Here is a 27753-nt window from a genome sequence, read left to right on the forward strand (position 1 = left end):
AGGCCGTTTCTTATAAAACTGAATAAACTCTAAAGATTCGGCAGTTGTGCTCCTTGGTATTTACCGAGAGGAGTGGAAATTTTATGTTCACATCAAATCCTGTCCACAGCTGTTTACAGCAGCTTTATTCACAGTTGGAGGCAAAACTTGGAGGCAACCAAGATGTCCTTCAGTAGGTGAACAGAGAAATAAACTGTGGTCCATCCAGACAGTGGAATGTTACTTAGCACTAAAAAGAAATGAGCTATCAAGACACAAAAAGACATGGAGGAACCTTAAATGCAGATTACTAAGTGAAAGAAGCCAATTTGAGAAGGCTATAATACTGTATGATTCCAACAATTTCACATTCTGGAAAAGGCAAAACTATGGAGACAATAAAAAGATTGGTGGCTGTGAGGGACTGAAGGGGGTAGGAGGAACAGACAGAACACGGGGGAATTTTAGGGCAGTGAAAATACTCTGTACGATACCACAGTGATGGATACATGTCATTACACATTTGTGCAAATCCATAAAATGTACGACACCGAGATCCCTAATGTAAACTATGGACTTTGGGTGATTACGGTGTGTCTGTGTAGGCTCACCACTTGTCACCAGTGTCCCACTCTGGTGAGGGATGCTGATAATGGGGGAGGCTATGCGTGTGTGGGGACTGGGCATCTATGGGAAAGCTCTGTGCCTTCCCCTCAATTTTGCTCTAAAAAAATAAAGCCTAAATTTAAAAAAACGAACAACAACAAAAAAGATTTGAGGAAAACAGGTGTGGTGGGGCCCATCACATCTCCATTAAACTCACCTGTCTGGCCTTGGCGAGAAACAAATAAACGTGGAAGATGGTGGATGACAGGAAACTTACACAGGCAGCAGAAGCAATCAGGGCTGCCAGGCTGGAAGTGGCGTCTCCACTGCAGCAGATCCACACAGCCTCTGGCACTGTGGCGTGTAACGGCTGACTGGCCATAGCTTTCTCCTCCTGTCCGTGCCTGCAGAGCGTCCACGCAGCAGGCCTTCCCTGTCCTGTCTCAGGACCACGGTCACAATATAGCTCATAGGGACTGCGGTGGGCAGAATGACAGCCCCCTAACGACGTCCTTGTCCTGTCCCCGGGAGTCGGTGAATACACTGTGTTACGTGGCAAAAGGCAATCAAGATTGGAGATGGAACTAAGGTTGTCAGTCAGCTGACCTTAAGATAGCGAAACCCCCTGGGATTATCTGAGTAGGTGCAACGTGATCACAAGGGACCTTACAAGTGGAAGAGGGGGACAGGGGAGAAGCAGAGGGAGCTGTGACTTTGGAAGAAGGTTGCTGACTTTGAAGGTGGAGGAAGAAGCCACCAGCCAAGGAATGTGGGCGCCTCTAGGAGCTTGAAGAGGATAAAGACACAGATGGTCCTCCAGAGCCTGCAGGAAGCATGGCCGGCTTGCCGAGACCTTGATTTTAGCCCACTGAAGCCCAGGTCAGACTTCTAACCCACAGACCTGCAAGATAATAAATTTGTGCTGTTATAAGACACTAAATGTGCGTTAATTGTTCTTTTAGCAGCTACAGGGAACTAATACAGGAACCTGGGTCATCCTGACAGTTCACTGATCCAGGAAGTTCCAGAGGGTGGGAGATAAAACCACGCTAATGAAGTTTTTAGGGTTCATAGATCTGGGACATGCCAGGGCACCTTAAAGGAAAAAATAAATTGTTACGCCTTGGACCTCCTTCTGCCAAGAAAGAGGCCCAGCGCTTGGCAGGCCTCTCAAGACTCTGGAGCAGCAAGTGCTGTATTCGGGAATAGCACCCCACCCACGTGCTGGGAGACCCAGGCTAACGGCCAAGCCCAGAGGCCGTGGCAGAGGCGTGAGCTGCCAGGCTGCCAGGCCAAGTGGCCAGCAGGTCTGATAAGCTGAAGGTATTTGTGGGGAGAAGGATGCTGTGTGGGACCTCCGGCCAACCCGGGGGGAGGGCCGCGGCACAGACTCCAGGCTCCAGAGCAAGGCTGCGCCTTCCCTGCTAGAACACAGTTCTGGGTCTGGAGAACAGCTCCCGGGATGCTGTCGGCCCCAGTGGAGCCTGGAAGTCCAACTGGGGCACCGGAGGACAAGCAGCCTGAATTCCCCACCCTGAGCCGGGGTCCTCGCTCCACGGACTTGAGGCATTGGGCACACACAGAGCGATCCTTTACGGCAGAAAGGACACATCCAGCGGGAGGAAGATGTCCACACCCCTCTCTCTGCTGAGGGTCGGTGCCGCTTCCCAGGACTCCAGCCCACGCCAATGGCATTCCTGGGGGAGGTGGTGGAGGAGGGACTCGGGCTTGATTCACAGAGCTCAGTCCACACGGTGGCACCAGTCAAACTGACCACAGACACATCACAGCTCCTCTCTCGGGAGGTCCCAAAGGACAGCGGAGGAGGGAACTCTCCCAGGGTACCTGGTTCTCAACTTCCCGTGGATGGGAAGTAGAGTGGTGTGCGGTGTGCAGGGCAACGGCGAAGGGCTTGGCTGGTTCATTGGGAGCCTGAAATGAACAAGCCTGGAGCAACAGTGACAGGCAGGCCCAGGGAAAGGCACGCGGATGCACCAGCAGCGGGGGCCAGGTTTGCAGGCACCGAGCGTGCGGGGCTGGCTCTGCGTCTCACGGTGATGCCCCCAGAGAGGGTCCACTGCAGAGGAGGCATCAGACACCCAGGTAGACATCACAACTGTCCTATGGACGTTGGCCAGCCTTTCTCCTCGGCCACCCAGTGCTTAGGCAAACGCCCGTGAACAGAGTGGCCGTGGTGGCAGGGATGCTAGTGTCACGTGGGCCCAACAGCACAAGGCCCTCTAATCAAGGCTGATCTAGACCAGATACCGTCCTACCAAATAACTTTCTTTATATCAACTCATACACTCTGGCTGACAATTTGGACAGATCATCAAGAACGTGGGTGGTGACAGGAGGCTGGGGAAGAGGCTCTCTGGATGGACTTCTTGGAACAGACCCAGAGCGGGAAAGCAGCTTCTCCACATGACGCTGGCCTGTTGAAGACTCGGAACCCCTACCTTGTAAGGCTGGGTTCTGTTCTAGAAAATTCAGTGGGAGCCCACTTCCCACTACAGAAACCAAAATGGGGGAAGGGGGGCAGACATCCGTCCCTCCTTTGCCTGACAATGGGAGCATGACCTAAGGGCAGACTGGACTTCTCACCAGGTGCCTGGGCCTTGAGAAAGAGACGCCAGGACATGGACAATTAGAGACAATCCTCAGCGGAGCTGCAAAGTCGAGAGCACAGCAGCGGCCGCAGCCTCTGGACATCCTAACGGGACATCTTCTGGGGCCTGACCTGCCTGTGTCCTCCACTCCCTCTCATTTCTGCCTCTTGCCGAGCCCAAATCTCCTGCTACTGGACGTCCTTCTGATACATACGTTGGGCATATATAACTTCTATAAAATTGACAGGACTCTGCAAACCTCCTGTGGTCTGGCTCTGTCCTCAGGACAAGGTCAGGCTCCTCACCCTGGCCCTTGGGGGGGTCGGAGGTACAAAGGTGACCGGTGGTGCTGGGAGTTTATCTGGGGGTAAGGCCAGCACCACCCTGGGAAGGATCACACTTGCACGCGACACTGGCTGCTGGTGGCCACCAGACCGAGCAGAATGGAGAGGCAGGTTCGGAGCCGGGGTGAGCAGCCAGCAAGGCGGGAGGGAGTGAAGGAAGCCGGAGCACAGAGAGCTGTCCTTGGGGGTGGGGGCTTGGGCACAGGCTCAGCAGGGAGCAGTCGCGGAAGACCAGACACGCGAGAGGAAGGCCGTGACGGGTGTGCGCTTTGGATGCGCTGTGGAGCTTGAGGACACCCAGGGGAGGGCTGGGATGCGCCTGGATGTGGGTCTGGGCCGCAGGAGGCAAGACCTGGGTAAAGATTTGGCTCTGGAGGCCACTGCCGAGAGGCCACAGCGGAGGCTGCGCGCTGAGAAGACAGGACCTGGGGCGGAGGGTGGCCACCGCCGTCCCCGGGTTGCCCACGCCCCGAGGTTGGCTCCCCCACAGCATGCAGAGCGGCCGGCGGGGCGGACCGGGCCATCACCTGGAGCTGGAGGCGTCGGGGAGGGGGGCTCCGCACGCGCGGTCCGGGCGCCCCTTCCCGCCGGCCAGAGAGCGCCGGGGCCCGCGGGCTCTCACCTGTCGGGGCCTCGGGGCGCTCCGGGGTGCGGGCCCCGTCGCCGGCTGGTTCCTCTCTCCTGGCTTCCCGGGGGCAGGGGGGCGGTCAGCGCGGCGGAGCTGCGGACATGTACGGGCCACCGGAAGAGGGGCCGCGCCCCGGCTGTGCAGGAGCGGCCGCCTGCAGCCGCGTCGCGAAGCCACCACGACGGGGCCAAGGCCTTCGCAGCAAACACGGCCTCCGCGGGGCGCCGCAGGGGGCGCCCGCGAGCGGCCGCGGGCAGGACCGCCCCGCACCTGGGGCCCGAAGCCCAGGCTCGCGAGCCCAGGTGTGGAGAGGCCTCCGGTGAGCGGACCCTCTGCCCGCCCTACCCCACCCCTAACACTGCTCCCCCCACCCCCCCGGTGCCACTCCCTTGCGGGGCGCCCACCCTGCTCCCCGGCGGTGCTGGCTGTCGACCTCCCCGCCAAGCCTCTGGGGAAAGGGCTGAGCGGGAGGGGGTGCAGCAGGCAGGGCTGGGCCAGGCAAACCAGTAGAGCCAGTGTGACAGAGCTGGCTGGGATGGGGCCCTGGGCGTGGGTGTGAGTCAGCGGCCCCGGGCTGGGGAAATGCTGGGGAGGAGTCGGTCCCAAGCCTCCCTCCCAAGCCTGGCACTCAGGCTGGCCCTGCACCTCCTCCCCCAGTTGTGTCCCCAGGGCTCCGAAGGCTGGCCGGGTGGGGTCTCCTTGCGACCCTGCGGGCTGAGCAGCCGGACCCCCCAGCCAGGGCGTCCCCAAGAGCCCTGCCCCACCTCAGGGCAGGCCGGCTCTTCCTACCATCCCATCTCAGTCCACAGAATGCCACCTGGGCCTTTCAAGGTCCAGTTTCTTCCCCCGGCGCAGCCTGGCCCCCTGCAGGAGTCCACACGAGGGAGCGGGCGGGCCCATCAACTCCACAGAATGCCCCAGACAAGCTTGGGCGCCCCAGGCTCCTCCGAGCACGCTGGCTGGGGGCTGACGTGCTGAGTGCGGGCTGAGCCAGGGGCTCCTGTGGTAGTTGGGTTAGGATTGTCTGTGGCTGGTGAGCGTCTTGTCTGGATGGCCAGTGAGTCTGGGGAGGCGGCTCCTAGCCCTGTGGGCTGCAGCTGGAGTTTCCTGAGACCGGGGGTGGACGGGGTGGGACAGGGGTGGTGGGGCACCGGTGCCCGCCCAGGGCAAGACCAGACTCATCGCTACACACACCCGGCGGTCTGGCTGCCGGGAGTCACCTCCTCCAGTTTCTCTCAGTCTCCCTCCCAGTCTGGCCAAAGAGGCCCGTGCCCATACAGTGCCGTGTCAGCCGTCAGTCAGCCTTCACGCCGGGTGAGCCACCGCGCTGCCAAGTCACTATAAACTCTCTGGCGTGGCCCAGCCTGCGTGCAGAGTGGGGCTGTGAGGCCCACAGCTAGAGCCCAGGCCAGAGCCTCGGCGCTGTGGGCACCAGCCAAGGGGAAGGGCAGACACGAGGGGCTGCAGGAGCAGAGGGCCCACCGCCGTGGCCTCCCAGGGATGCCCTCTGAGCCCGCCTGATTGAGGCCGGCCAGCCGATGAGCCCGGGCCCCCGGGGAGCAGACACCTGGTAACACAGGCGCCAGGTCAGGGCCATGTCTGGCAGACGAAGTCGAGCTCGCAAACCCCGGGCCAGGAGGACGGGCAGGGCACGGAAGACCACGGGCCAGCAGGGTCCCGAGGCCGAGCCGCCGCCCCCTGCCCCCAGGGGCCCTCAGGACGAGGCAGGGGTGGCCCCTGCGGGGCACGTGACCGGCAGCAAGCTGGCTCCCCGGGGACACCCCAGAGTGGCCAGACCAGAGCAGCCACAGGTAGCCAAGAGGCCGGAGAAGGCCACCGCTCTGGGGTCCGAGCCGGTGCCGGTCCCCGCTGCGGACGTGGAAGGCTGCAGGGTGGGCGGCCTCGCGCCGGGCTGGGGCCCCGAGCCGCTGAGGCTCCGCGAGGTGCAGCTGTGCCTGGCCCAGGAGCAGCTGCTGCTGGAGAAGCAGGCCTGGGCGCAAGCGGAGGGGCTGGAGCTGGCCATGGCCTTGGAGCAGCTGCGGTGCGAGGGCCTTGAGGCGCTTCGGACCCAGGACCCGGTAAGGCCTGGAGGGGGTGTGGAGGTGCGGGAGGCTCTGGACGAGCCCCGGGGGCGTGGTGACCCTGCGAGCCACCTACAGGTCCTGCAGGGCTCCAGGAGGCCGGAGCCCGGTGGATGTGCGCCGCGGCACACCTGTGGGCCCACTTTCATGTCTGCACAGTGAGGCTGGTGCCCACCACACAGGGCATGGCAAAGACCGCTGCACAGGAAGCCCTCTCGGGCTGGCCCAATGCTTGACAGGTAGAGGGAGCCCAAGGAGGGAGCTTGTCTAGGGAAACTGAGGCAGAGGTGTCTCTGCAGAGAACCCAGGCATCCTGGCCAGGTGGGCGGGGCGGGAGCTGCCCAGCACAGTGCTCGGAATGTGTGGGGTGAGGGCTGGGTCCAGGGCCCAGGGGGACAGTCAGCAGGTAGCAGAACTGAGGTCCGTCATCCCCCCTCCCTCCCCGACAGTTTCCTGGCCCACCGGCCCGGCCTCCTGTCTACTGCAGAGCCTGTTCCTAGGGCTTGAGATGGCGGAAGCCGCACACGGCGCCTGATTCCTGGACAGGTCCTCATTCCTGGACAGCTGCCGCCTCAGATGCGGCTGGGGCTGTTTTGGGGAGCTAGGGACTAACCTGGCTTGGCGTGAAGAGCAGTTGCCACCCTCCCTCCAGGTCTTGGGATCCGGGAGGCCTCTGGGGTCCAGGCCCACTCCAAGCAGGGGGGCTGCAGCAGAGCAACAGGGTGTGGGGCTCTCTTAGCAAGCACAGACCCCAGTACTGGGAGGACCCGGAGCCGCAGCCTGGAAGGTGCTGGCAGCTTAGCAAAGAACTCAGATGAGTGTCATGACGGAGAAGAAATGGGACTCAGAGAAGAAGAGTAACAATGGGTAGGGGTGGACATGGGAGGAGATGCCCTTCCTGGCCCATAGCAGGACCAGGAGGCCAAGGACAAGCTGTCACCTTTCAGCCTGGAAGTGGCTAAAGAGAGGATGGCCTGAGGGAGCGGCAGCAGACAAGAAAAAGCACAGGATAGCCTAGGTGGAGCAGAGGGTCAGAGTGGACCACATGCTTAGTCTGAGAATCCCCAACATGAACTCAAGCCCTGCCCTGTTTCAGAACCTATATTCAGTCCACACGGGCCTGCTTCCCATCTCCATGTGTCCTAAAGGCACGTTCCTCTGAACACTGTCCCCGGGACCCCAACCCCAGTCCCAGCCCCAGGGGTACAAGACTCAGGGTCAGGGTCTGGAATGGACATCTGAGCTCTGAATTCTCAGTCCACCACACTCAAGCCTGACTCGGAGATCCCCTGAAGGCCATTCTCAGAGAGAAAGGTCTTCCCAGAAGTACTGTCCCTGGGTGGCTGCATAGCATGTATCACACGTCAGAGTTTGAGCAGGGTTGGAGGTCAGAGGGCTCACACTCACCAGCGGCTCGGGTTGGCTCTGTGGAAGGGCGTCTGCCACTTCCCTGATGCAGCTTCGGGGCCCCCCTTCCTACTGCTCATCGTCCTGGGGGTGAGTAGGAAAGGTCAGGGAGGGTGTGGTCAGAGTGGCAGCGGCCGCAGGGGCAGCATCACACACTGGCTTGGACCTGTGTGGACGGACAGCAGGTGCCGAACTGGGGAACACAGGATCACCCCAACAGCACAGATTCCTGCCGGCTTCCTGGCCCACCCGCCTGCCCCTGGTTTTTGGGGGGGGGTGTGCCCAGCAGCCTGAGTGGGAATGTTTGGCAAGAACATCTGGCCACAGCTTGTCCCCCTTGCCCTCATTGCCCTGGCCCCTCCATCCTGGCTCACCCATCCTCACCCCAGGGTCGATGTCGGGTACCCATCTCCCTGCTCCAAACCACTGGGCTGCCAGGGGAACAGCTTCATCCTCAACACGAGCCTGAGCCAACCCTGCCTTGCTAAAGCCTCCCCAGCACTGCCACCAGACACCGACAAACACCCGCCCCCCCCCCCCCCCCCCCGCCCACACCGGGCACGCCCAACCCTCTCTCGTCTTGGCATCAGCAGGTGGTGTTGTCAGGGCCTGGAAGCAACACCCCTCTCCCTAGTCCACTCAGCTGACCCCAGAATTCATTTCCTTGGGAGGCCAGCCCCAGGCGGTGGGTTCTGAGTAGGGATCTGAAGTGTTTGCGGGGGACGCTGGGGGGACCGAGGCACCTAGGGGCAGCTGAGGGCTTCCGTGTGCGTCTGTGCACACACGCACACGGAAGGAGCATGTAGGGCTCAGAGTGCTTGCAGGGTCCCATGTCTGTGTGGGAGTCGGTAATGCAGGGTCCCCAGTTCGTGAGGGACTCTCAGTGCTCATGTAGTGTCCTGTATGTTGCAGGGTTCTGTGGGGGTCAGTGCATGAGGGACCCACCGTGCATGCAGAGCGTCCTGTATGTGTGTAAACTGGCATGTGTCCCAGTATGGCAGGCACAGGACTTGGTGTGCTTGTAGGGTCCTGTATGGATGCAGGGTTCTATATGCACGGGGGGTCCTATGTATGTGGGCGCTCAGTGTACATGTGGCATCCCTTGTGTGTGCAGGTCACTGTGTGCCTGTAGAGTCCCCTGTCCACAGGTGTGTGCAGAGGACCCCATGCAGTCTGGGTCTGTTACGCGTGAGCGTGGGCATTCCAGTGGGGTCCAATTATGTGGAGGGGGCTCGGTGCCGGGATCGGTCTGGGAGGGGACTGGTGTGGGGTGGTGTCCACACGTGTGGGAATGAAGGTCCCTTGGGTGCAGTGCTTTTCCTACACGTGTGTGGGGTCGGCGTGCGTCGGGGATCTGCGGTCAGGGTCCCTGTGTGCCCGGGGGGGTCCCAGGTACTTATGGGCATCCGAGTATGCGGGCGTCTCTGTGCGGGCGTCGGGGTGGGGGACGTCCGGGTGTGGTGCGGGGCCCCTGTGCTCACAGGTCCCCAGGCCCTGCCCTGCCCGGGGCTCGGCACCGCCCCCACTGTCTCACCTGCTTCACCTGCCTTCCGCAGCTAGTAGGCGAGGCCAGAAGCGCCGCCCCCCGCGTGGGGCTGGCCCGTTTCCTAGCGACTGAGCCGGAACTTCGAGTCACCCTGACTTCCGGGGCGAGGGTTCAGGGGTCAGGCTCAGGGACTTTAAGCCTTCGGCGAACAGATGGGCGCCTGGGGGCGCGGGGCCCTGGAAGTCGGGGCCTCAGCGGTCTCCGGGGGTAGCGGGCCAGGGTCCCGGGTTGCGCCGCCGGGGGGCACGCCCGGGTCCGGGGCGCGGGCGGGGTCCGGGGGAGCCGGGGCGCGGGCGGGGGTCCCGGGGGCGGCGGCGGGCGGGCGGCCGGCGGAGGAATGCGGGCGCGCCGCGGGTGGGGCCGCTCCGCCCCCAGGTGCTGCCCGGGCAGGCAGGCGGCAGGGACTGCGGGCGGGGCGGGGGCGGGAGCGTGAATCAGGCCGCGCGGCGGGCGGGCCGCGGCAGGGAGTGGCTGCCGGACCGACCGGACCGCGAGGCCGCTGGGCGGCGGTCGGCTCCTGCTGCCCTTGTCCCGAGACCCCGCGCACCTGGCCAGGTAGGGCCCCCTCCCCGGGCTTCAGCTGGGCGGGGCGCGCGGGAGGGGGAGGCCGCGGCCGGGCCGGCGGGGTGGGGCGGGGTCGGCACCACCGGCGCCCCCCCCCCCCCCCCCCGCCGCGCGGCCTCACCTGGGCGGCCCGCCGGCCCGCACCTGGGCTGGGTCCTCGCAACCCAGAGCGGGGCGGTGGGAGCGCAAGCGCGGCCGCGTGCACGGGGGTCGGGCGGGTCTGCCCGAGCTGGGGGCGAGGGGGCGCCGCGGCCGCGTGTGCCGGTGTGGACGCGGGCGCCCTCGCTCGACGCCGGCCCAGGAGGAGCCGAGCGGGAAGAGGCGCCGGGCCCGGGTCGAGCCAGCCCAGGCTGGCCCGACTTGCTCCCGCCCTCGCGGCCTAGCTGGAGTCCGGAGAGGGTGCCGGGCCTGGCCTGGACCCTTCCCTGGGGCGCCCCTTCTAGGCCGTCATGGCCTGTGGGTGGCCCGAGTGGCCAGGGCTCGGTCCGGTTCCCTCCGTAGGGTGCAGGGAGAGCAGAAGGCCCCGATTCCCTGGCGCCCAAGTCCCTGGACTTGGGTGGGTGGATGGGACGCCCGGCCCAGTCAGCCTAACTCCCTGGGGTTCAGTAACCCCATCTGGCCCTGCAGTACGCACCGGAAAACTGCGGCTCACCCACTTCCAGACCATGAGCCTCCCCTGCCGGGATCTCACCCCCCATGCTCCTCCACTCAGCCTAATGCCTCTGTCTGCCTGGCGCAGGGTCCGTCCACCGCGTGCGCTCGCCCCAGATCCTTCCCTCCGGATAAAACCCCAGGCCTGCCCAGTGGGAAAGACTTCCGGTGGAGGCCCCTGGTAAGGGAGCCCACTAGAGCCCTGAGGGCCGTGCCTGGAGGCTTTGTCGCTGTGTCAAAGGTCAGAGGTCAGCTGCCAATGAGCGGGGATTCCTTCTGAGTCATCGGCCTGGGTGGGATAAGCGCCCCTCCTTCCTTTAGGGCCGGCATTTGGTAGGCAAATGTGAGGGGAGGCACGCTGCTGGCTTCTCCACAGCTGGCTGGGAGTGGCCACTGCCCGGTCCACAGTTCAGGGGTGTGCAGACCCATGAAAGGAAACAGGCAAAGGAATAAGGTCTTCGGGATCGTGGGTATAGCTGTGTGGGCCAGGGTAGGGCCACCTGGCGGGCTCACTGGACTGGTGCCCCTTCCTGACCAGTCCTGTCGGATGAGAAGGTTCCTTGCCCACCTGGGATCCCCTGTCCCCCAACTGCATGCAGCCTGGACAGTTCGTGTTGATTCCCTTCCCCAGTGAAGTAGGAGGGGATGACCTCACTTCTAGCAGGTCTCCCCGGCTTGGGAAGCGGCACCTTCAAAGGCTGTCAGCGGGATAGCGCCCCCCACCCCAGTCACATACAGTTCGAGATCACACACACACCCTGCTTCCAGTTACGGGGGTCCCCCGTAGTGTGAGGGGGGTGGGTGGGAGGAATTGGGAAATTGGGATTGACACATAGACACTACTGATGCTACGTATAAAATAGACAACTGATGGGAACATATCGATAGCACGGGGAGCTCTACCTAATGCGCTGTGGCGTAGTGGGGGGGATATATGTATACGTGTGGCTGATCCATTTTGCTGTGCAGTAGAAGCTAACACAATATAGTAAAGCAACTATACTCCAATAAAAATTAAATTAAAAGAGATACAGTGTGACCCCCCCCCCCCAAAACAGTGTCATCAGGTACAGGGTGAAAACCTAGTACAAACAGGCCCACACCGCCTACCCGCGTGTGTTCAGCCTCAGTCTGGTCCTGGTACAATGAGGCCGTATGTAACCAGACACAGTCAGGGGACGGTGCCCCCTCTAAGGCATGGCAGAGCAGCTTTTCCTCAGACAGTCAGACCAAGTAGCATCTCCGCCAGGTGTGACTGAATGACACACGGCTATGCCCCATCCCCACCTCCACGTCACATTCAGTAGCCTGTCACCTCCCAGGGAAGGTAGGCAGGAGAGGTTCCCCAGGTCATCCTGACCCCCCAACTTTCTCAGGCAACAATCTCCAGCGGGCCATGGACCCCATCCAGTCAGCAGCGTCCAGCTGCACCTGCAGGGGGTGGGGGGGGTGGGGGCAGTCTGGGTTGTCTGGCAGAACCACCTCCCCAGCCAGGACCGATGTTCAGGAAGCCACAGGCTAGGCGGGATTGGCTTCCAGCGGACCCTCCTTCCAGGCTAGGGGGATGAGCATCCAGGTAGTTCAGGGATCCTGGGGAGATGGGCCCTGGGAACCAAATAAAGACCCCCACCTGGCCTACCAGGACCAATGACCGCTTTTACCCAGGCCAGGCCCCCATGCAGGCCCTTCGGAGGCAGGTGGGCTGGAGTGGAGCCAGTGGGCGTGGTTGATGTGAAGTTGGGGTGAGCAGTGAAGGTGGAGAGGCACCTTTAGAAGGCAGGGTGAGCCCACTGGCCACCGCCAAGGGCTCTGACTTCCTCCGGAGTGCGGCAGGGAGCCAGGCAGTGACCAGAAACTTGGAAAGTTTGCTGCTGCCACACAGGGCCGGGCTTGGCAGGGACAGGCCTCTAAGCTCCTGCCAGGATTACAGGCCTCGGGAGGGCTGGTGCCTGGGGTGTGGCCCAGGGAGGTGTCTGAGATGGGATGGTGGACAGGGGTCAGGGTTCGGAGGGCTGAGAGGTCAGCGAGTGGATTGTGGTGCTCAGAGTGTGTGACCCTGTAGGGCAGGTGCAGGAGTGGCCAGGGTCTGTGGATGGGGCTTAACGCTGCATCCCAGGACAAGCTCTGTATCCTGGGCCAGGTGTGCTATCAGGTCAACCCTGACAGCTGCATTTAAAAAAAAAATGTTTTAATACAATTTTTAGAGGTTACACTCCATTTACAGTTACTACAAACTATTGGCTCTATTCCCCCTGTTGTACAAGGCATCCTTGGGCCCATCTTACACCCGATACTTTGTACCTCCCCTCCCCCACATCTGAGTCTCTGCTTCTTTATTACAGTCACTAGATTGGTGTGTTTCTTTTAGGTTCTACATACAAGTGATATCATACAGTATTTGTTTTTCTCTGATGTTTCACTTAGCATAATACCCTTCAAGTTCATCCACGTTGCTGCAAATGACAAAATTTCCTTCTTCTTTATGGCTGAGACAGGTGCATTTTACAGTGGAGGTAACAGGCCAGAGGCACAGGGAGCGGCCCAGGTTCCCCCGGCACTGGGGGCAGAGACACAGGCAGCGGCCCAGCTTGTCCAGCACGCACAGTGCCAGGGGCCACGAAAATGCATTCATGTCATAAAATCAGAAGAAAAAAGTAAATATAACAGTAAAGGCTGGATTATATTTTCTTTCTTCCAACTATCATAAAATATCATTAGTGTTTTCTTGTTTTTAATGGAGGAAGGGGTCCACAAGGCCATAAAGTAACCTGAGTGGGTTTTGTGTGGAGCCAGAGCCCCTGGCGGGAAGCTGGGGCACCAGATGCTCCCTGGCTCCTGGTGAAAGCAGGGGCCTGGCCGGTACGGCCAGAGCGACGAGAGACAGCTGGGGTGCCTGTGTCGGGGCGTTCTTCTGATGTTCCCCCAGCTAGGGGGCATGCTAGGTTCTGGGGCTGCCCTGGAAGACTTCCAGGCACGGGCTGAACTCCACAGCCCACGCAAGGTCACTGACAGCCCCTTCTATGATGTGTGTCCACATGTGTGTGTGGGGGGCCCAGAGCCCCTGCCTCTGTAACATGTCTTCCTGCCCTTCCCCCAGGTCCCTGGCCCCGCCATGGCCCATCGCTCCCAGAGCTCCTCGCAGGGGGATAACCCACTGGCACCCGGGTACCTGCCACCCCACTACAAAGAATATTACCGCCTGGCAGTGGATGCACTGGCTGAGGGCGGGCCGGAGGCCTATAGCAGCTTCCTAGCGTCCGAGGGGGCACCTGCCTTCCTGTGCCCTGAGGAGCTGGAGCACGTGAGCCGCCACCTGCGGGCCCCACAGCACGTTGCCCTCGAGCCCCCCGAAGGCAGCCCTCCCAACGTGGACTTCGATGGCTCCTCGGGCACCTACTGGCCTGTGAACTCAGACCAGGCAGTGCCTGAACTCGACCTGGGCTGGCCCCTGACCTTCGGCTTCCAGGGCACTGAGGTTACCACACTGGTGCAGCCGCCGCCACCTGACAGCCCCTGCATCAAGGATGAGGCTCGAAGGATGATCCGCTCTGCCCAGCAGGTGTGCTGTCACAGGCTCAGCAGGCAGTGGGGAAGGGCAGCCTGAGCTGGACCGTGAAGCATGAATAGGAGTGTGAGGGTGAAGGAGAAATACCAGCATGCCCAGCTTAGGGGGCAAGGGCGGGGCCAGGGCTGGCTGGCTAGGCCTCTCCAGGCTTCGAGCTGTGATGAGGGCTCCCTGGCAGACTTTTTCCCGGGTCATCAGGGGTTTGGTTATTGCAAGCTGCAGACTGCACAGGTTTGCTTGCCCAGGGTCATGGCCAGTGCCCAGAAACTCAGGGGCTCTGGGATGGTTGGGGTCCCTCCTTGCCTGGCTTTACTGTTGAGAGAATTCTCTCTAGTCCTGCCCTTGACCTAGCTGACAGCTTCTTACCCCTGTGCCCTCAGCACCCCAAACAGTTGGCAAATAGCAAAGGGAGGCTATTAAACCATGGACCCTAAGGCAGCAGGTTCAGACACTAAGGACCCCTGCCTCTGCCCCCCACCCCCCCCCCCGTGGCAACCCTCTCCCAGGGGCAGAAATGGAGCCTCGGGCTCAGCCCTGATACCTGCCCTGGGGTCCTGGGAGCTCAGCCGTCTGTAAGGCAGGGGTGTTTTGGGGGCTTCATCTGCCTTGCCCCCTGCGCCATCAGGGCTCTCTGCCCTGGGCTGAACACCCGCCCCTAGCTGAAGGACAGCCCGCCCCCAGTAGGCTGCAGGCCCTGTGCCTGCCTCAGGCTCCATCATAGGCCACCTAGCAGACCAGCAGCCCCATATCCCCTCTGACAGCCCCCTCCCTTCTGACCCCCATTCCATGACAGGGCCCCACTCTCCCCTGGGATGAGCTAGTGGCCATTGTTGGCATCCAGAGACAACCTGCCCTGGGGGCGGGGGCGTGGAGGTATGGCTAGAGAATGGTGGGGACCGTGGAGGGGTCTGTCCTCCGTCCCTGATTCGACCCCCCCGCAGGTGGTGGCCGTGGTGATGGACATGTTCACCGACGTGGACCTTCTCAGTGAAGTGCTGGAGGCCGCTGCGCGCCGCGTCCCGGTCTACATCCTCCTAGATGAGGTGAACGCGCAGCACTTCCTGGACATGGCTGACAAGTGCCACATCAACCTGCACCACGTGGACGTGAGTGACCGGAGGGTGGGGAGGGGATGGCTGGGAGGGAAGGGGTAAGATCCCTCTTCAGAGACGTAACACCTCTCCTGCCCCAGTTCCTACGCGTGCGCACTGTGGCGGGCCCCACCTACTACTGCCGTACTGGGAAGTCCTTCAAGGGCCACGTGAAGGAGAAGTTCCTCCTAGTGGATTGTGCCGTGGTGATGAGCGGGAGCTACAGGTGCGCGCAGCCCCCTTGCCCCCCGCCGCCAGCCCCAGCACCTCCCCATTAAAGGGCCTCCTCTCCAGAAGCCCTCCTCCTGGAGCCCCTGACACAGCTCCAGCCGGTCCTGCCCCAGCCTGGCCTGGGTCATTACTCGGCCCCGCCCCTTCCCTCTAACCCTGGCCCCGCCCTTTCCCCTGACTGACTGGTCTCGCCCCCTCCCTCTGACTGGCCCCACCCTACTCCCAGCTTTATGTGGTCCTTCGAGAAGATCCACCGGAGTCTGGCACACGTGTTCCAGGGCGAGCTGGTCTCCAGCTTCGATGAGGAATTCCGCATCCTCTTCGCACAGTCCGAGCCGCTGGTACCCTCCGCCGGGGCGCTAGCTCGCATGGACGCCTACGCCCTGGCTCCATACGCGGGGGCTGGGCCCCTCATGGGTGGCCAGGTGACCGGGGCGTTGACCCCTTTCTCCTTACCCAAACGAGCCCACCTCCTGTTCCCACCGCCTCGGGAAGAAGGCCTGGGCTTCCCCTCATTCCTTGACCCCGACCGCCACTTCCTGTCGGCCCTCCGTCGAGAGGAGCCACCGCGGATGCCAGGGGGCGCCCTGGAGCCGCACACGGGTCTGTGGCCACTGTCGCGGCATCTGGACGCCGAGGCCGGACCAGGCGGGGAGCTCTTGGGCCCGCGGGGCTTGTTTCAGGCGCGGCACCAAGAGATGGACGCCTTCAAAAGGCACAGCTACGCGGCCGCCGACGGCACGGGAGCCGTGGAGAATTTCGCTGCCGCGCGACAGGTGTCACGGCAGACATTCCTCGGCCACGGTGATGACTTACGCTTCCAGACCAGCCACTTCCACCGCGACCAGCTCTACCAGCAGCACTACCAGTGGGATCCGCAGCTTGCACCAGCGCGCCCACAGGGCCTGTTCGAGAAGCTGCGCGCTGGCCACCCTGGCTTCGCGGACCATGACGACTTCACGCTGGGCGCCGGGCAACGCTTTCCGGAGCTCGGCCCGGACGGACACCAGCGGCTGGACTACGTGCCATCCAGTGCCTCACGGGAGGTGCGCCATGGCTCTGACCCTGCCTTCGGGCCCAGGCCCCGCGGTCTGGAACCGGCCGGGGCCCCATCCCCCAACCTGGGACAGCGCTTCCCTTGCCAAGCGGTGACGAGGCTAGGCCCAGAGACTGTGCCCAAGCCAGAGCCAGAGCGCAGAGGCCGGCCCAAGGGGCGGGCGGGACTGCGGCACTGGCGCCTCGCCTCCTACCTGAGCGGCTGTCACGGTGAGGATGCTGGCGACGAGGGCCTGCCCACACCCATGGAGGCCGAGGCCTATGAAGACGACGTGTTGGTTTCTGGGGGCCGGGTGGCCGCCGGGGACCTGCTGACCTCGAGCTTCCGTGTGCCCACGTCCTTCCCGGGCTCCGGCAGCGGTGGTGGCGACAGCTCCGAGCCCGAGGGCCTGGAGGCAGGCCTGGCCAAGCAGGACTCTTTCCGCTTGCGCCCGAACCCGCTGATCCAGCGCAGCTCGCGGCTGCGCTCCTCGCTCATCTTCAGCGCATCACAGGCGGAGGGCACGGGCGGAGCTGTTGTGGCCACCGCGGAGAAGGAGCAGGTGGTGAGCGAGATGCCAGCGTCCGGTGGCAAGGCCATGCGCTCTGCTGTCTCCACCAAGGTGGCCGAGCTCCTGGAGAAATACAAGGGCCCGACTCGAGACGCCGGCGGCATGGGGGCAGCAGTCACGGTCGCCAGCCACAGCAAGGCTATCCTGTCCCAGGCGTGGCGGGAGGAGGTGTCGGCACCTGGGGGCGGTGGGAGCGAGCACCGCAGCCTCGAAAGCTGCCTGCTAGACCTGCGCGACTCCTTCACGCAGCAGCTGCACCAGGAGGCCAAGCGGCAGCCGGGAGCCGCCGCTCTCACCGCCACGCAGCTGCTGGACACACTGGGCGGGAGCAGCGGCGGCGCTGACCGGCTGCCTTCCTGCTTCCTCTCCACCCAGGGCCGCTCCACCTCCCCGCAAGGGCGGGACAGCCCCCCACCAGAGGGGCCTGGGGCGCACCAGCCACCCCACTCTGAGCCAAAAGGGATCCCCACCTCAGCTTACCCCGAGCGGAAGGGAAGTCCCACTGCAGGGTTTCCCAGCTGCAGGGACAGGCCCACCACGGGATTTACCGAGCAGAAGGGGAGTCCCGCTTCTGCCTACCCTGAGCGCAAGGGAAGCCCAGTGTCCCCGGTGCCCCCTGTGCCGGAGCACAGGGGCAGCCTCCCCCTCCCCTTCTCCGGGGAGTCTCCAAAGACCGGGCCCACAGAGGAGGTGCCTGGCGGCCCCATGGAGATCCTGCGCAGGGGGTCTGCGCGGCTGCGGCAGTTGCTGAACCCCAGGGGTGAGCGGCGCGCGGAGGATGACGGTAGCTTCCCGGTGCCACAGGAGAATGGGCAACCTGAGAGCCCGCGGCGGCCATCGCCAAGCCGGGCTGACAGCACCGAGGCTGCCACAGGAGATGAGCGGGGCCCGCGGGGGTGCGTGGCCTCGGCCACGGCCAATGCCTTGTACAGTAGCAACCTGCGGGATGATACGAAAGCCATCCTGGAGCAGATCAGCGCCCACGGCCAGAAGCACCGCGGAGGCCCCGCGCCGACCCCGGCCCAGAGCAGCCCTGAGCTGGGCCACCCTCCAGCTGCCGGCGGCCAGGCCCTTGACATGTCCGACAAGGACAAATGTTCTGCCATCTTCCTCGCAGACAGCCTGGGGACCCAAGGCCGGCTGAACCGCACGCTGCCAGCCAGCGCCGCCGAGCGCGACCGACTGCTGCACCGCATGGAGAGCATGCGCAAAGAGAAGCGCGTCTACAGCCGCTTCGAGGTCTTCTGCAAAAAGGAGGAGCCCGGGGTCCCGGGGGCCGGGGAGGGCCCGGCAGAGGACACCAGGGACAGCAAGGTGGGCAAGTTCATGCCCAAGCTCCTGGGTACGTTCAAAAGCAAGAAGTGAGTCTCCTGGCCCACCAGCCCAGGTCGGGGTGCCGGCATCACGGTCAGGCAGAACACCTGGTCCTCAGCCAAAGCCTTCGGAACCTGGCTGAGCACAGCCAGAGCTTGGCTCCGCTTGAGGCTCACCCGGTGGTCCTCCCTGCCTCTTGCCCCTTGACCTCTCCTCCCTGGGGGCTCCAGCCCCTAGCTGCCCCCCGCCCTACTTCCCCAGTTCCCGCTCTTCTCACACCTCAGTCTCTGGACCCTCAGCGCCACCCGACCTTCTGCGTCTGACTGCACCATTTCTTTGGGCTTCAGGTCCCCTTTGGATCACCTCAGGGACCCATCTCTCTGTGCCTCAGTCCCCCATCTTTCAGGGGGCCCGCCTCTGTGCCTCAGTCCCCCATTCTCTGGGGTCCTTGTGTCTCAGGGTGTCTGTGTCTCAGGGGTCCCCTCTGCTTGTGGCCTTCTGGCTGTGCTGCGGCCTCTCCTCTGTGCCTGGCAGCCCCATCCTCTCTCAAGGCCTCCCCCCTTCTCAGGACCTGTCCTCCCCACCTGTATCCGAGGTCACCGGGTTCACTTCCTGCCCTGCCCCTTTCCACCCTCCCGGCAGCTCTCCTGGCGGCCCATCCCTTCAGCGTGGGGAGGTGGCCCCCGAGGGGCTGCCCTGTGCAGGACTGTGGGTGCTGCCCTCACAAAGGTCCCTGGCAGACGCATGTTCACAGGTGCCATCCCCAGCCATGCCGCAGAAAGGGGCTGGATGCGGAGCTCTTGTTCCATGAGGGCAGAGGACAAGGTGCAGTGGCACCTGAGGCCCAGCCCACTGCTCTGAGGGGTCTCCGTGCCCCGTGAGGTGGGAGTGGTCCTTGCCCTGCAGGTGCCCAGCAGACCCCAACTCCACCCTGTTCTGCATTCCTTCCACCTTTGTCACCAGCCCCCCAAAAATCTGTCCAAGCTCCCCACTTAGCTTTCTTGTATCTTTTTTTTTTTACCTCCGGACAGTAGATCTGGAATGGCACATTTGGGCACCAAATGCTTAGAAATCCCCCCACAGTAGGTGCTAGTACTGTTAAATTAGTGTTTGCGCTATTTCTTTTTAAATAGGTTTTTTTTCTTTTTCTTTTTCTTTTTTTTTTCAAGTATAAGGAACCCCAATTGCTCTGGCTGGGAAAGGATGTAAGGAACCAGACTGCTGAGTGAGGCAGCACTTCTGACCGAGCAGCTGGTAAAGGGAGGGGAGGTGGGGTAGGGGGACACCTGCTCCCTGGCGGCTCGCAGTCTGTTTACCAAAGCCACCACCCAGGTAGGGGTAACAGCAGAGACTTTGGTTCGAATGGGAAAGGTCACTGGGGAACCGGACAAGCTGGAGCATTTCTGGGCCTTCACGTGCTCGTTGACGAGTTTGGTTTTACCTGGCCTGGTGCACAGCTGTTCTTAGCAGACCTGGCCAGGCCTATCGCTGAGGGAGGCCCTCGCAGGAAATGGAGGTTCTGCCCAGGGAGAGGCCAGAGGCCCTCAGAGCCTGCCACCTGCGTCCTCCACATTGTGCTCAAAAAGACATCTCCTCAAATGTGATTCTGCGCATTTTGGTGTTAATAAAACAATGCACAAAATATTCCAGCATGTTCCCAAATGTGTGTGTGTGTGTATGTATATAATTATATGTATACAATCACCCAGTTATGTGTTGCAACTTTAGCCTTATGACCTTCTCAGATTCCCTCTGGATACGACCACCCATCCCTGTTGAGTATACTAAAGACCCCTCCCCCTCTATACTGCCATACCTCTACCCGCATCTTCTAACCAACACAGACCCCTTCCACCTCTCAGCCCCTTCCTGTGCAGGCCTCACTTCACTGCCACACTTAGCTGCCTACTGCCCATCCTCGCCGCCGCCTGGCCCTCTGTGTAGGCACAGCCCCTGGTTGCCTAGCCCAGCAGACACTTCCCAGCCTCGGCTCGAAGCTCCCATCGACCTGGGGCTTCCCCTGGCCTGGGTGCCAAGCAGCCACTTGCCCAGCTGTTTGGGCCTCCCTGGCCCTCCAGTCCCAGCAGCACTGCCTCTGCACTCAGGGCTGGACTTTCTTGGGCCCCCTGCCCCTTTCTGGGCAGTGGCACTCATCCTAGTCTCATTTGTCCCCCTTGTTTATCACTTGGGGCTATGCCTCAGGCTCTAGAAATGCAAACAACTGCCCCTTGGGCAGTCCCCATCTCGTGAATAGCTCACCTCCAAGCCAGAACTGTGGTGGCCCCATCCTTGGCCTTCCCCCAAGCCCTGTTCTCTCTGCCTTTGAATCTCTCTTGTAGCTGCCAGGTCTGGGTCCACCCTCTGCCCAGCTCTCCTTGCCCAAGCCTCGCCCTTCCCCCGCAGCAGCCCGTGTCTTTTACAGTAGGGCAGAGCTTCCTGCTCCCGGCAGCACCGCACAGGCCGAAACCCTTAGGCTGTGAGCTCCTCCGGCCAGGCAGCTGGGAAGTGGCCTCCCTGTGTCCTGACCGCTGCCCAGGGTCAGACGCGGTGTGAGGCGTGCCTGGGACCAGGAGACACCTCAGCGCCCGCTGGGCCCCTCCCACCTCCTTGGCCCCCACACCACCTGGGCTCACACCAGGCCCTTTGCCTGGTGATGACCAGAGGAGGGAGCCTTGAGCCCCACAAGACATTTCCAGCTGTTCTCCCCCTCCCCCAACCAAGGCCTGGAGACAAACTGGGTGTCAGTCACTATGTTGGTGGGGCATGGGCTGGGGTGACTGGCAATGGCTACAGTCAGGGGCGCTGCCCCATCTTGTCCCTTTTCCTGCTCTGGCTCAAGGCCACAAATGTGGTCACATGGTAGCTTGCACCCAGGCAACAGATGCACTACACAAGACCCTCTCCTGCCAGGACCACCCTGGGGAGAGCCTGCAGCAGCCCCAGCTGGGATCTGATGTGCTCAAGCGTCAGGCAGGCCTGCTGTGGACAAAGGTGACCAGACAGGAGCCCAGGGTGACAGCATATGGTGTCCACGAGGCTTCTCAAGGGCTGTGTCCTCGAAAAGGGGTGGGCTGCAGGAAGCCGAGGAGGAAGGTTGGGTTGGCAGGCTGGGACAGACAGACCACACTTTACTGGAGAAGGTGGTTGAGGCTGGAGTGTGAACCTCATCTACTCCCCCAAAGAGGCCTGGACAAGCTGCAGAACTCAAATGTGCCCAGGAGAGGGCGGGTTGGGGAAAAGGTGGGTGGAGAGCGCTGGGGTCTCGGGCGGGGGGTGGGAGGGTGGGGGGGAGGCCTGGAGGAGGGGCAATCCAGGGACTGGGGGAGGGGCGCGGGGCTGGGTGCCGGGGATGGCCGGTTGAAGACCCATAGGGCGGCTCAGGCGCGGGGTCCGGGGAGCAGGGGCAGGCAGCCCAGCGCCGAGTGGCAGACGGTCCCGTAGGCTTGGGAGCAGCCCCCGAGCGCGGCCCGCGCGGCCCCCTGGGCCTCCTGCGAGGCCGAGGCGCTGAACATCCTCCGGCCGGGCCGGCCTCCGGGGAGGCCGGGGAGGAACCTGCAGGCAGACGAGGACCGTCGTAGAAGGCGTGGAGGGAGCGACCTGAGGCGAGGGAAGCGGACGGGGGAGGGGGAAGGAAGGTGGAAGGGAGGGGAGGGCGGGAGGGGCGCGGGCTCACCGGTCACGCGCCGGCCGCGTTGCCACCACGGCCCGGGTTCCGGTCACTCCGGATCAAGGCCTGGACGGCCACCTGGGCGGCGGCCTGCGAGGTCAAGGAGGGCGCCGCCCCCCTCCCGCTGGGCTTCACCTGGGAAGGGGTGTGTCGCAGGATCACTGGCACCGTCGCGAAGGATCTGCGGGAGGGGTCCTCCCGTGCCCCCCTTCCCACGACCTACCCAGCAGGATGCCGAGGGGAGTCCTGCCGTCGCCCAGCGGGGCCCTTTCCCTCTCCCAAGACCTCCTGGGGGCGGAGGCTGGTGCAGGGGGGCCGAGCTCTGCCTGGGAGGGTCCTTGGCTCCGCCGGGGACATCTGTGGGGTCGGAAGCTCAAGTCCCGAGTCAGGGGTCCCGCGCTGCTGGCGGTTGGTGGCCCCACACAGCAGGGACCCCAGCAGCTCTGCGCGGGCGGCCGCCAGACCACACACCGTGCGCGGGGCCGTGACCGGGGTTACTTCGAGGCCGGCGTCCGGGCTTCCGCGCAGGCGAGCCCGAGGGCAGCTTGGCCGCGGCTCTGGGTTTGAGTGGGGGCACCGGGGGCGTGGGGACGCCGCCCAGGCCCGTCTCCCTCGGGACGCGGACGTTACCCCTGCGCTCCAGGATCATCTGCGAGAGGCGAGGGGCGCTCGGAGGTGCGCGGGGGGTTGGGGGTCGCTGGGGCGGGGGAGGCCTCGAGGGTGCGTGCACGGGGGATGATGGGGATCGCGGGCCGGAGCACCTGATAGAGGCGGCTGCGATATCGGTGGCCGAGAGCTGGGCTCCTTCGTGCACCGGGAGCCGCACGTCCGCCTCCAGGGTGCACTCCCGGGCCGGGCAGTGGAACCGGCGGGGCGCCGGCGAGGCGGGCGCTGGAGAGGCGAGACCTGGGCTGCCCGGCCGCCGGGCCTCCCCTACCTCTGCACGTAGGGGTGCTGCAGGGCCTGGGCCGCGCTGAGCCGCTTGTCGGGGGCAAACACCAGGGGCCACTCGCGGAGGTCCAGGGCCCGGCCTGTGGGCAGCCGGCCTCTCAGCCGCTCCAGGGTCCGCCCCCCCTTCCTGCTCTCTGCTCCCTCCCTAGCACCACCCTCGGGCAGCGCGCAGGCGCGTCAGAGCCCTGCTTCCCTTCAGGTCTCCTCCTCCCCAAGGCCTGGTGCAGCTCCTGCCGCCGGCCAGGGCGAGCTGCGCCCACACTGGGGCCTCCTCGTTTTTAGCCTGACCAACAGTTTCTGGGCTGGGGACCCTGAAGGTGCGGGAAGGGCGCTGGGGCTGGCTCCGAAGCCCCCGCACTCACCGGGACCCCAGGCGCTGCACAACCGAGGCGCCGGAGCCAGCGCCGAGAGCCAGGAGGTCTGGGAGCGGGCGCCGAAGGCGCTGTGATCAGGAGTCCCGAAGGTGGTCGGGCGGGCAGCTCAGGGGGGTCGCCGGCCACCGCTTCTGACCCGTTGAGCGACCTCCTCTCTGCAGGGCCTTGGCTCTCTGGCAGGGCTCAAACCCCGAATACTGGGTCGGGCGCCGCCACTCGTGCATAAGCACACCCACACGTGCCCAGTCCTTGCACACTCCTGCACCCTCCATAGGCTGCACGCTCACACGTGCACACGCGTCCCCCATACCCTATGCTCCCACCTCCACAGGGGAGCCCCTTGCCTTCTCCACCAGAGCAGAAACCCGGGGAGAGGACAGGGCTCCTCCAGCGCTGTCCTTCGTCCCTCTCCCCCAGGGAGAAGGAAGGACCCCTGCTTCACCCCTCCGCAGAGCTAGTGCCCTTGTCCTGACCCAGATGGACCCTTCATGAGCACTCTTTGACCCTCGTGGACCCTGTGGCCCCGGTGGACTCTGTCCAGTTGCTCCCCGAAACCCCCAGCAGCTCCTCTCTGGGTCCACCCTCGGCAGGGCCTGCCCTTTCCACTCTTCCCAAGGCTTCCGGACCCTCCCCGTCCCTCCACCTTCACATCCCCACCCCCATCCCTTCCCGGGCTGTCCTCCGTTCTCAGTCCTGGTCCGGCAGGTGCTGCCCCTCCCACAGCTGTGTGCTCTGACCCTCGGTGTCCCTGGTGCCCAGTGGACCCCCGCACACACGCTCGCCGTCCTCGGAGGGTGGTGGGATGCCCTCCAGGATCAGCCCCAGCTGGTAAGCGTGGACGTGCCGGGGACAGGGGCCGCCCCGCTAGCATCTCCCCCAGGATGCAGCCCAGACTCCACATGTCCACCCCGGGGGTGTACCTGGGGCAGGGAGGGCTGGTGTTGTTGGGGGAGCCCCAGAGGCGGAGGTGGGGGTGGGAGGAGGTACTTCTGGGGGGTCTCAGACACTGGGGGCATAAGGAGGCCCAAGTGCCCTGGCAGGGCAGGAGAGCACAGGGGGACCTGCAGGGGGAGGTGGCGGCAGGATGGGGGTAGGTCACCGTTACCAGCTCGAGGACAGGAACACCTCCGGAGCCCGGTACCATCGCGTGGCCACGCACTCCGTCAGGGCATGGCCCTCGGGCCCCTCAGGGAGGCTGCTGAGGGAGTGGGCGAGGCCAAAGTCGCAGAGCTTCACCAAACAGCTGGCGTCCAGGAGAACGTTGGATGGCTCGGGAAAAGAGGTGGGCTGAGGGCTAACATGGGTGGCGGCTTGAGGACCCTGGGGTGGGGGTGCGGGCCGTGGAGCTCAGTGGACAGGGCTTGGGCGGCACTTTCTGGTCCTGGTGGATAACTCATCCTGAATGAATGAACTTGGTGGCCCACAGGAGCTGGTGGAAGACGTAGCGCTTGTGGCTGTCCTTTAGCAGTGTGCCCTTGCAGATGACGGCATTCAGGTCGGTGTCTGGGGGGGGTGTGCAGGTCAGTCTGGTGGGCCTGGGGAGAGCGGGCCAGTCTGGCCCACTTTGAGCCCTCATGGGGGCACCTCAGCCTGCCCAATGCCCACAGACCTCAGGTCCCACTGGCCAGCCTTAGAGCCGTGTCCTGGATGTGTGCACTGCCCAGGAGCCCCTGCTGGCTTCTCAAGCTTGTCCACTGTCTTTGTTGGCACAGCAATAAAAGTTTGTGGAATTATTTTTATACTTTATTTCACGTTGCCTTTGTTTTATCAAATGAGTAGAAAAAAGAAAATGCAGGGCTTCCCTGGTGGCAGAGCGGTTAAGAATCCGCCTGCCAATGCAGGGGACACGGGTTCGAGCCCTGGTCCGGGAAGATCCCACATGCTGCGGAGCAACTAAGCCCGTGCGCCACAACTGCTGAGCCTGCGCTCTAGAGCCCGCGAGCCACAACTACTGAGCCTGTGTTCCACAACTACTGAAGCCCGCAGGCCTAGAGCCCGTGCTCTCCAACAAGAGAAGCCACCGCGATGAGAAGCCCGCACACTGCAACAAAGAGCAGCCCCCGCTCGCCACAACTAGAGAAAGCTCACGTGCAGCAGCGAAGACCAGAAGTTAAATAAATGAATAAAAATTTTAAAAATTAAAAAAAAACAACAACAAATGCAGCTGCAAGCAGTGGACAAAGCAGAAACCTCACAGAGAGGGTTCAAGATACCTGCCACCAGGCCTGGGGGGCTGACACTCTCCAGCTCCACAGGGACACTGCCCAAGCTGAGTGCAGTGGCTACTGCGGGGACCAAGCAGCAAAGGAACATACAGAGGGAGCCAGACCACTGGGATGTGGGTGGGAGCATCCTGGGCCGGGACAAAGGTGGGGCTGGGGTCTGAGGGAGGCCTCACTCACCCATAGACTCAAACACCAGGTAAATGTCCCTGTCATTCTCTGCCCAGGTCACACCCGGGAGGCGGACGATGTTGGGATGGTCCCCAAACTCCTGGGGAGAGAGCGGGGGCTGTGTCCTGGGGGTCAAGGGGCCAGACTTCCCCCTTATTTGGCGAGACTGCACCTGGAGAAGCAGGCAGACGGCCTTGGCCACTCAATCGGAGCAGCATGATTTCCCGGAACGTCCTCTGGAAGGAGACAGAAACGTGAGTGTGGCTGCAGAGCAAGAAGGAAGCCCGTGTCTGGAGAGGATGCGAAGGGACTGATGCTCGCCACCTGCACACCCGCTGGCCCATGAGGTCGCAGGGGGCGGTGCTCTGAGAAATGCCAGAAACCTGCTGTGACTGGGCTTCATGCTGTGCCTTCCAGACACAAGGCAGCAGGGGGGCCACCCCACAGCCCTGCCTCATCCTTTCCCACACCGCTTTCCTACTCACTTACTTGGGCATCCGTCTTGTCCTTGAAGGCATCAAAGATTTTCTTGATGGCCACGACCTCGCCAGTCCTCTGATCCACCGCCTTCCACACGATGCCATAGGCCTGGGGAGGAGGGCGGTCAGCCTGCTTGGCATAGGGCCATCCCCTGCCCGGCCAGACTGCCCCCTGCAGACATGAGCCTCCTCCTTCCTGCTCTGGTTCCGGGGGAGGGATGCTGTGTGGTGAGGGGCGAGGCCCTCGAAGCTGCAGGCCTCCAGAGGAGGCTGATAGGAACAAAGGGGGATTGGAGACCAGAGAGTATCGGGGGAGGCCCCAGGAGGATATGAGGTCACAGATGGGAGGGAGCTCCTGGGCAGGATCTGAAGCCTGCCCCTTCTCCGACAGTCACCCTGATCCCTCTCTCGTATACCTCATCCAGCCTGTCAGCAAATCCTGTTGGTTCCACATTCAGGATTCATCAGAATCCAAAGACTTTCTACCCTCTCTGCTGCCCCCGCCCTGGTCTGAGCCTCTCGCACCTCCAGCCTGTATCACTACACTGATCTCTTAACTACTCTCTCTCACCCACTCCCACTGTTCATCCTCAACAGAGTGGGCGGGGTGAGCCTTGTAAAGTGGTACCGATGGCTGCTACCCTCCCCGTGTCACTCATAGTAGCAGCCAAAGTCCTTGCAGTTCCCCAAAGCCCCACATGATAAGACCATCCCCCTAGAACTCCTATCCAGTTACCTCAACCCTGCTGTTTCCCAACAGCCCAGCAGGTCCTCGCCTCAGGGCCTTTGCACTGCCGCTTGCACTGTCTGAAACTTTCTTTTCTCCCCTCCCTCATCACACACTTGCACACACCCAGTGACACACCTTCACACATACACTCTCACACAGTCCCACATGCTCACACAATCACAAATGCACATGGGCTCACACAAGGTTCTGGCCTCCACTCTGCCCACTCAGTTTACTGGCTCAGGCCCTTCCCCCTCAGCGACTGGATCACGTGTGCCCGGTCTCCCTAGAGCATTCTGTGGGCACGGGAGAGGCAGCCCGGGAGCCGGGGGTGGTGGGTGGGGACGGTGGGTGGATGGGGCACCAGGGTCCGGGGGTGGTGGGTGGGGACGGTGGGTGGATGGGGCACCAGGGTCCGAACTGAGGTCTTGGGGGTCCTGGCTGTCACCTGTCTCCCAGAGCCAGATGACAAGTTCCCTGGGAACAGGCCCACACCTCCAGCTCGTGGAGGAGGCAGGACCCAAGTCCAGGAGTCCCTGGCAGAGTGGAAGGCCACAGTCCTCCGACTGGCCCTGCCCACGCCCTGCAGGTGGCCTGGTCCGGCGGACGCCCAGGCGCCTCCGAGCTCACCCCCTTTCCGAGCCGCAGCCTGAGCAGGTATCGCTGGGCAACGTGACGGTCCATCTCGGCGGCGCATATGCCGCCTGGTGGGCGCCAGGAGGCCTCCAGGCACGAGCTGGGCTCGAACTGTTGAAACCCGTTGCCTTGGGAACCGACGGCGGAGCCCTCCCTGCGCCTGCGCCGGGGCGGGGCAGAGCGGGGTCTGCAGCCCAAGCCCCGCCCAATCCGGGGCTGCCGTGGAGCCCCACCCCGCAGTCCCGCCCCCTCGGCACCGCCCCCGGACCCTCGCCGCCTTGCCCACCGCCCTTCCGCGTG

At 63.2% G+C, this 27753-nt stretch overlaps 2 protein-coding genes and 1 long non-coding RNA gene across 10 annotated transcripts; 1 reads left to right on the top strand and 2 right to left on the bottom strand.

Annotated features, from left to right (window-relative positions):
* Positions 1-968: 968 nt before the first annotated feature.
* LOC115804051 (uncharacterized) lies at positions 969-8176 on the bottom strand. The gene is made up of 4 exons (XR_004024895.2): positions 8039-8176; positions 7655-7738; positions 6861-6951; positions 969-1486 (listed from the first exon to the last, which is right to left on the bottom strand). It is a non-coding gene; the product is annotated as an uncharacterized LOC115804051 (long non-coding RNA).
* Positions 4403-19872, top strand: SACK1H (scaffolding CK1 anchoring protein H). 8 transcript variants are annotated; one of them, XM_089898441.1, is made up of 6 exons: positions 9603-9755; positions 10504-10656; positions 13513-13974; positions 14922-15086; positions 15173-15297; positions 15529-19872. In XM_089898441.1, exons 3-6 carry the CDS (start codon positions 13528-13530, stop codon positions 18272-18274), a joined length of 3483 nt encoding a protein of 1160 aa, XP_089754567.1. In that variant the 5' UTR covers positions 9603-9755; positions 10504-10656; positions 13513-13527; the 3' UTR covers positions 18275-19872. The 8 variants fall into 8 exon arrangements, with proteins under 8 accessions (XP_089754564.1, XP_089754566.1, XP_089754565.1 ...); XM_022555308.3 differs by having other exon boundaries at positions 10504-10596; XM_089898438.1 differs by lacking the exons at positions 9603-9755; positions 10504-10656 and adding an exon at positions 4403-4485.
* MAPK15 (mitogen-activated protein kinase 15) lies at positions 18827-27683 on the bottom strand. Its single transcript, XM_089898503.1, is given in 16 exon segments — positions 18827-21757; positions 21759-21859; positions 21861-22025; positions 22114-22539; positions 22652-22674; positions 22677-22758; positions 22830-22971; positions 23204-23261; positions 23998-24050; positions 24052-24135; positions 24321-24484; positions 24588-24718; positions 25618-25712; positions 25819-25844; positions 26098-26196; positions 27448-27683. Coding segments are annotated over 16 exon segments (1860 nt in total). The 5' UTR covers positions 27502-27683; the 3' UTR covers positions 18827-21600.
* Between the last annotated feature and the right edge of the window lie 70 nt (positions 27684-27753).

Source organism: Delphinapterus leucas, chromosome 17, assembly GCF_059928025.1.
Source record: "Delphinapterus leucas isolate spDelLeu-1000000601 "Yukka" chromosome 17, BTC_Dleu_Yukka2, whole genome shotgun sequence".
NCBI classification, from domain to species: Eukaryota; Metazoa; Chordata; class Mammalia; order Artiodactyla; family Monodontidae; genus Delphinapterus; species Delphinapterus leucas.

Bases quoted from the DNA above. Each gene is read 5' to 3' on its own strand.
- SACK1H (XM_089898439.1), top strand. From the start codon at position 5,762: ATGTCTGGCAGACGAAGTCGAGCTCGCAAACCCCGGGCCAGGAGGACG. The intron at 13,975-14,921 runs GTGTGCTGTCAC...ACCCCCCCGCAG, and splicing joins TGATCCGCTCTGCCCAGCAG to GTGGTGGCCGTGGTGATGGA. The intron at 15,298-15,528 runs GTGCGCGCAGCC...CCCTACTCCCAG, and splicing joins GTGATGAGCGGGAGCTACAG to CTTTATGTGGTCCTTCGAGA.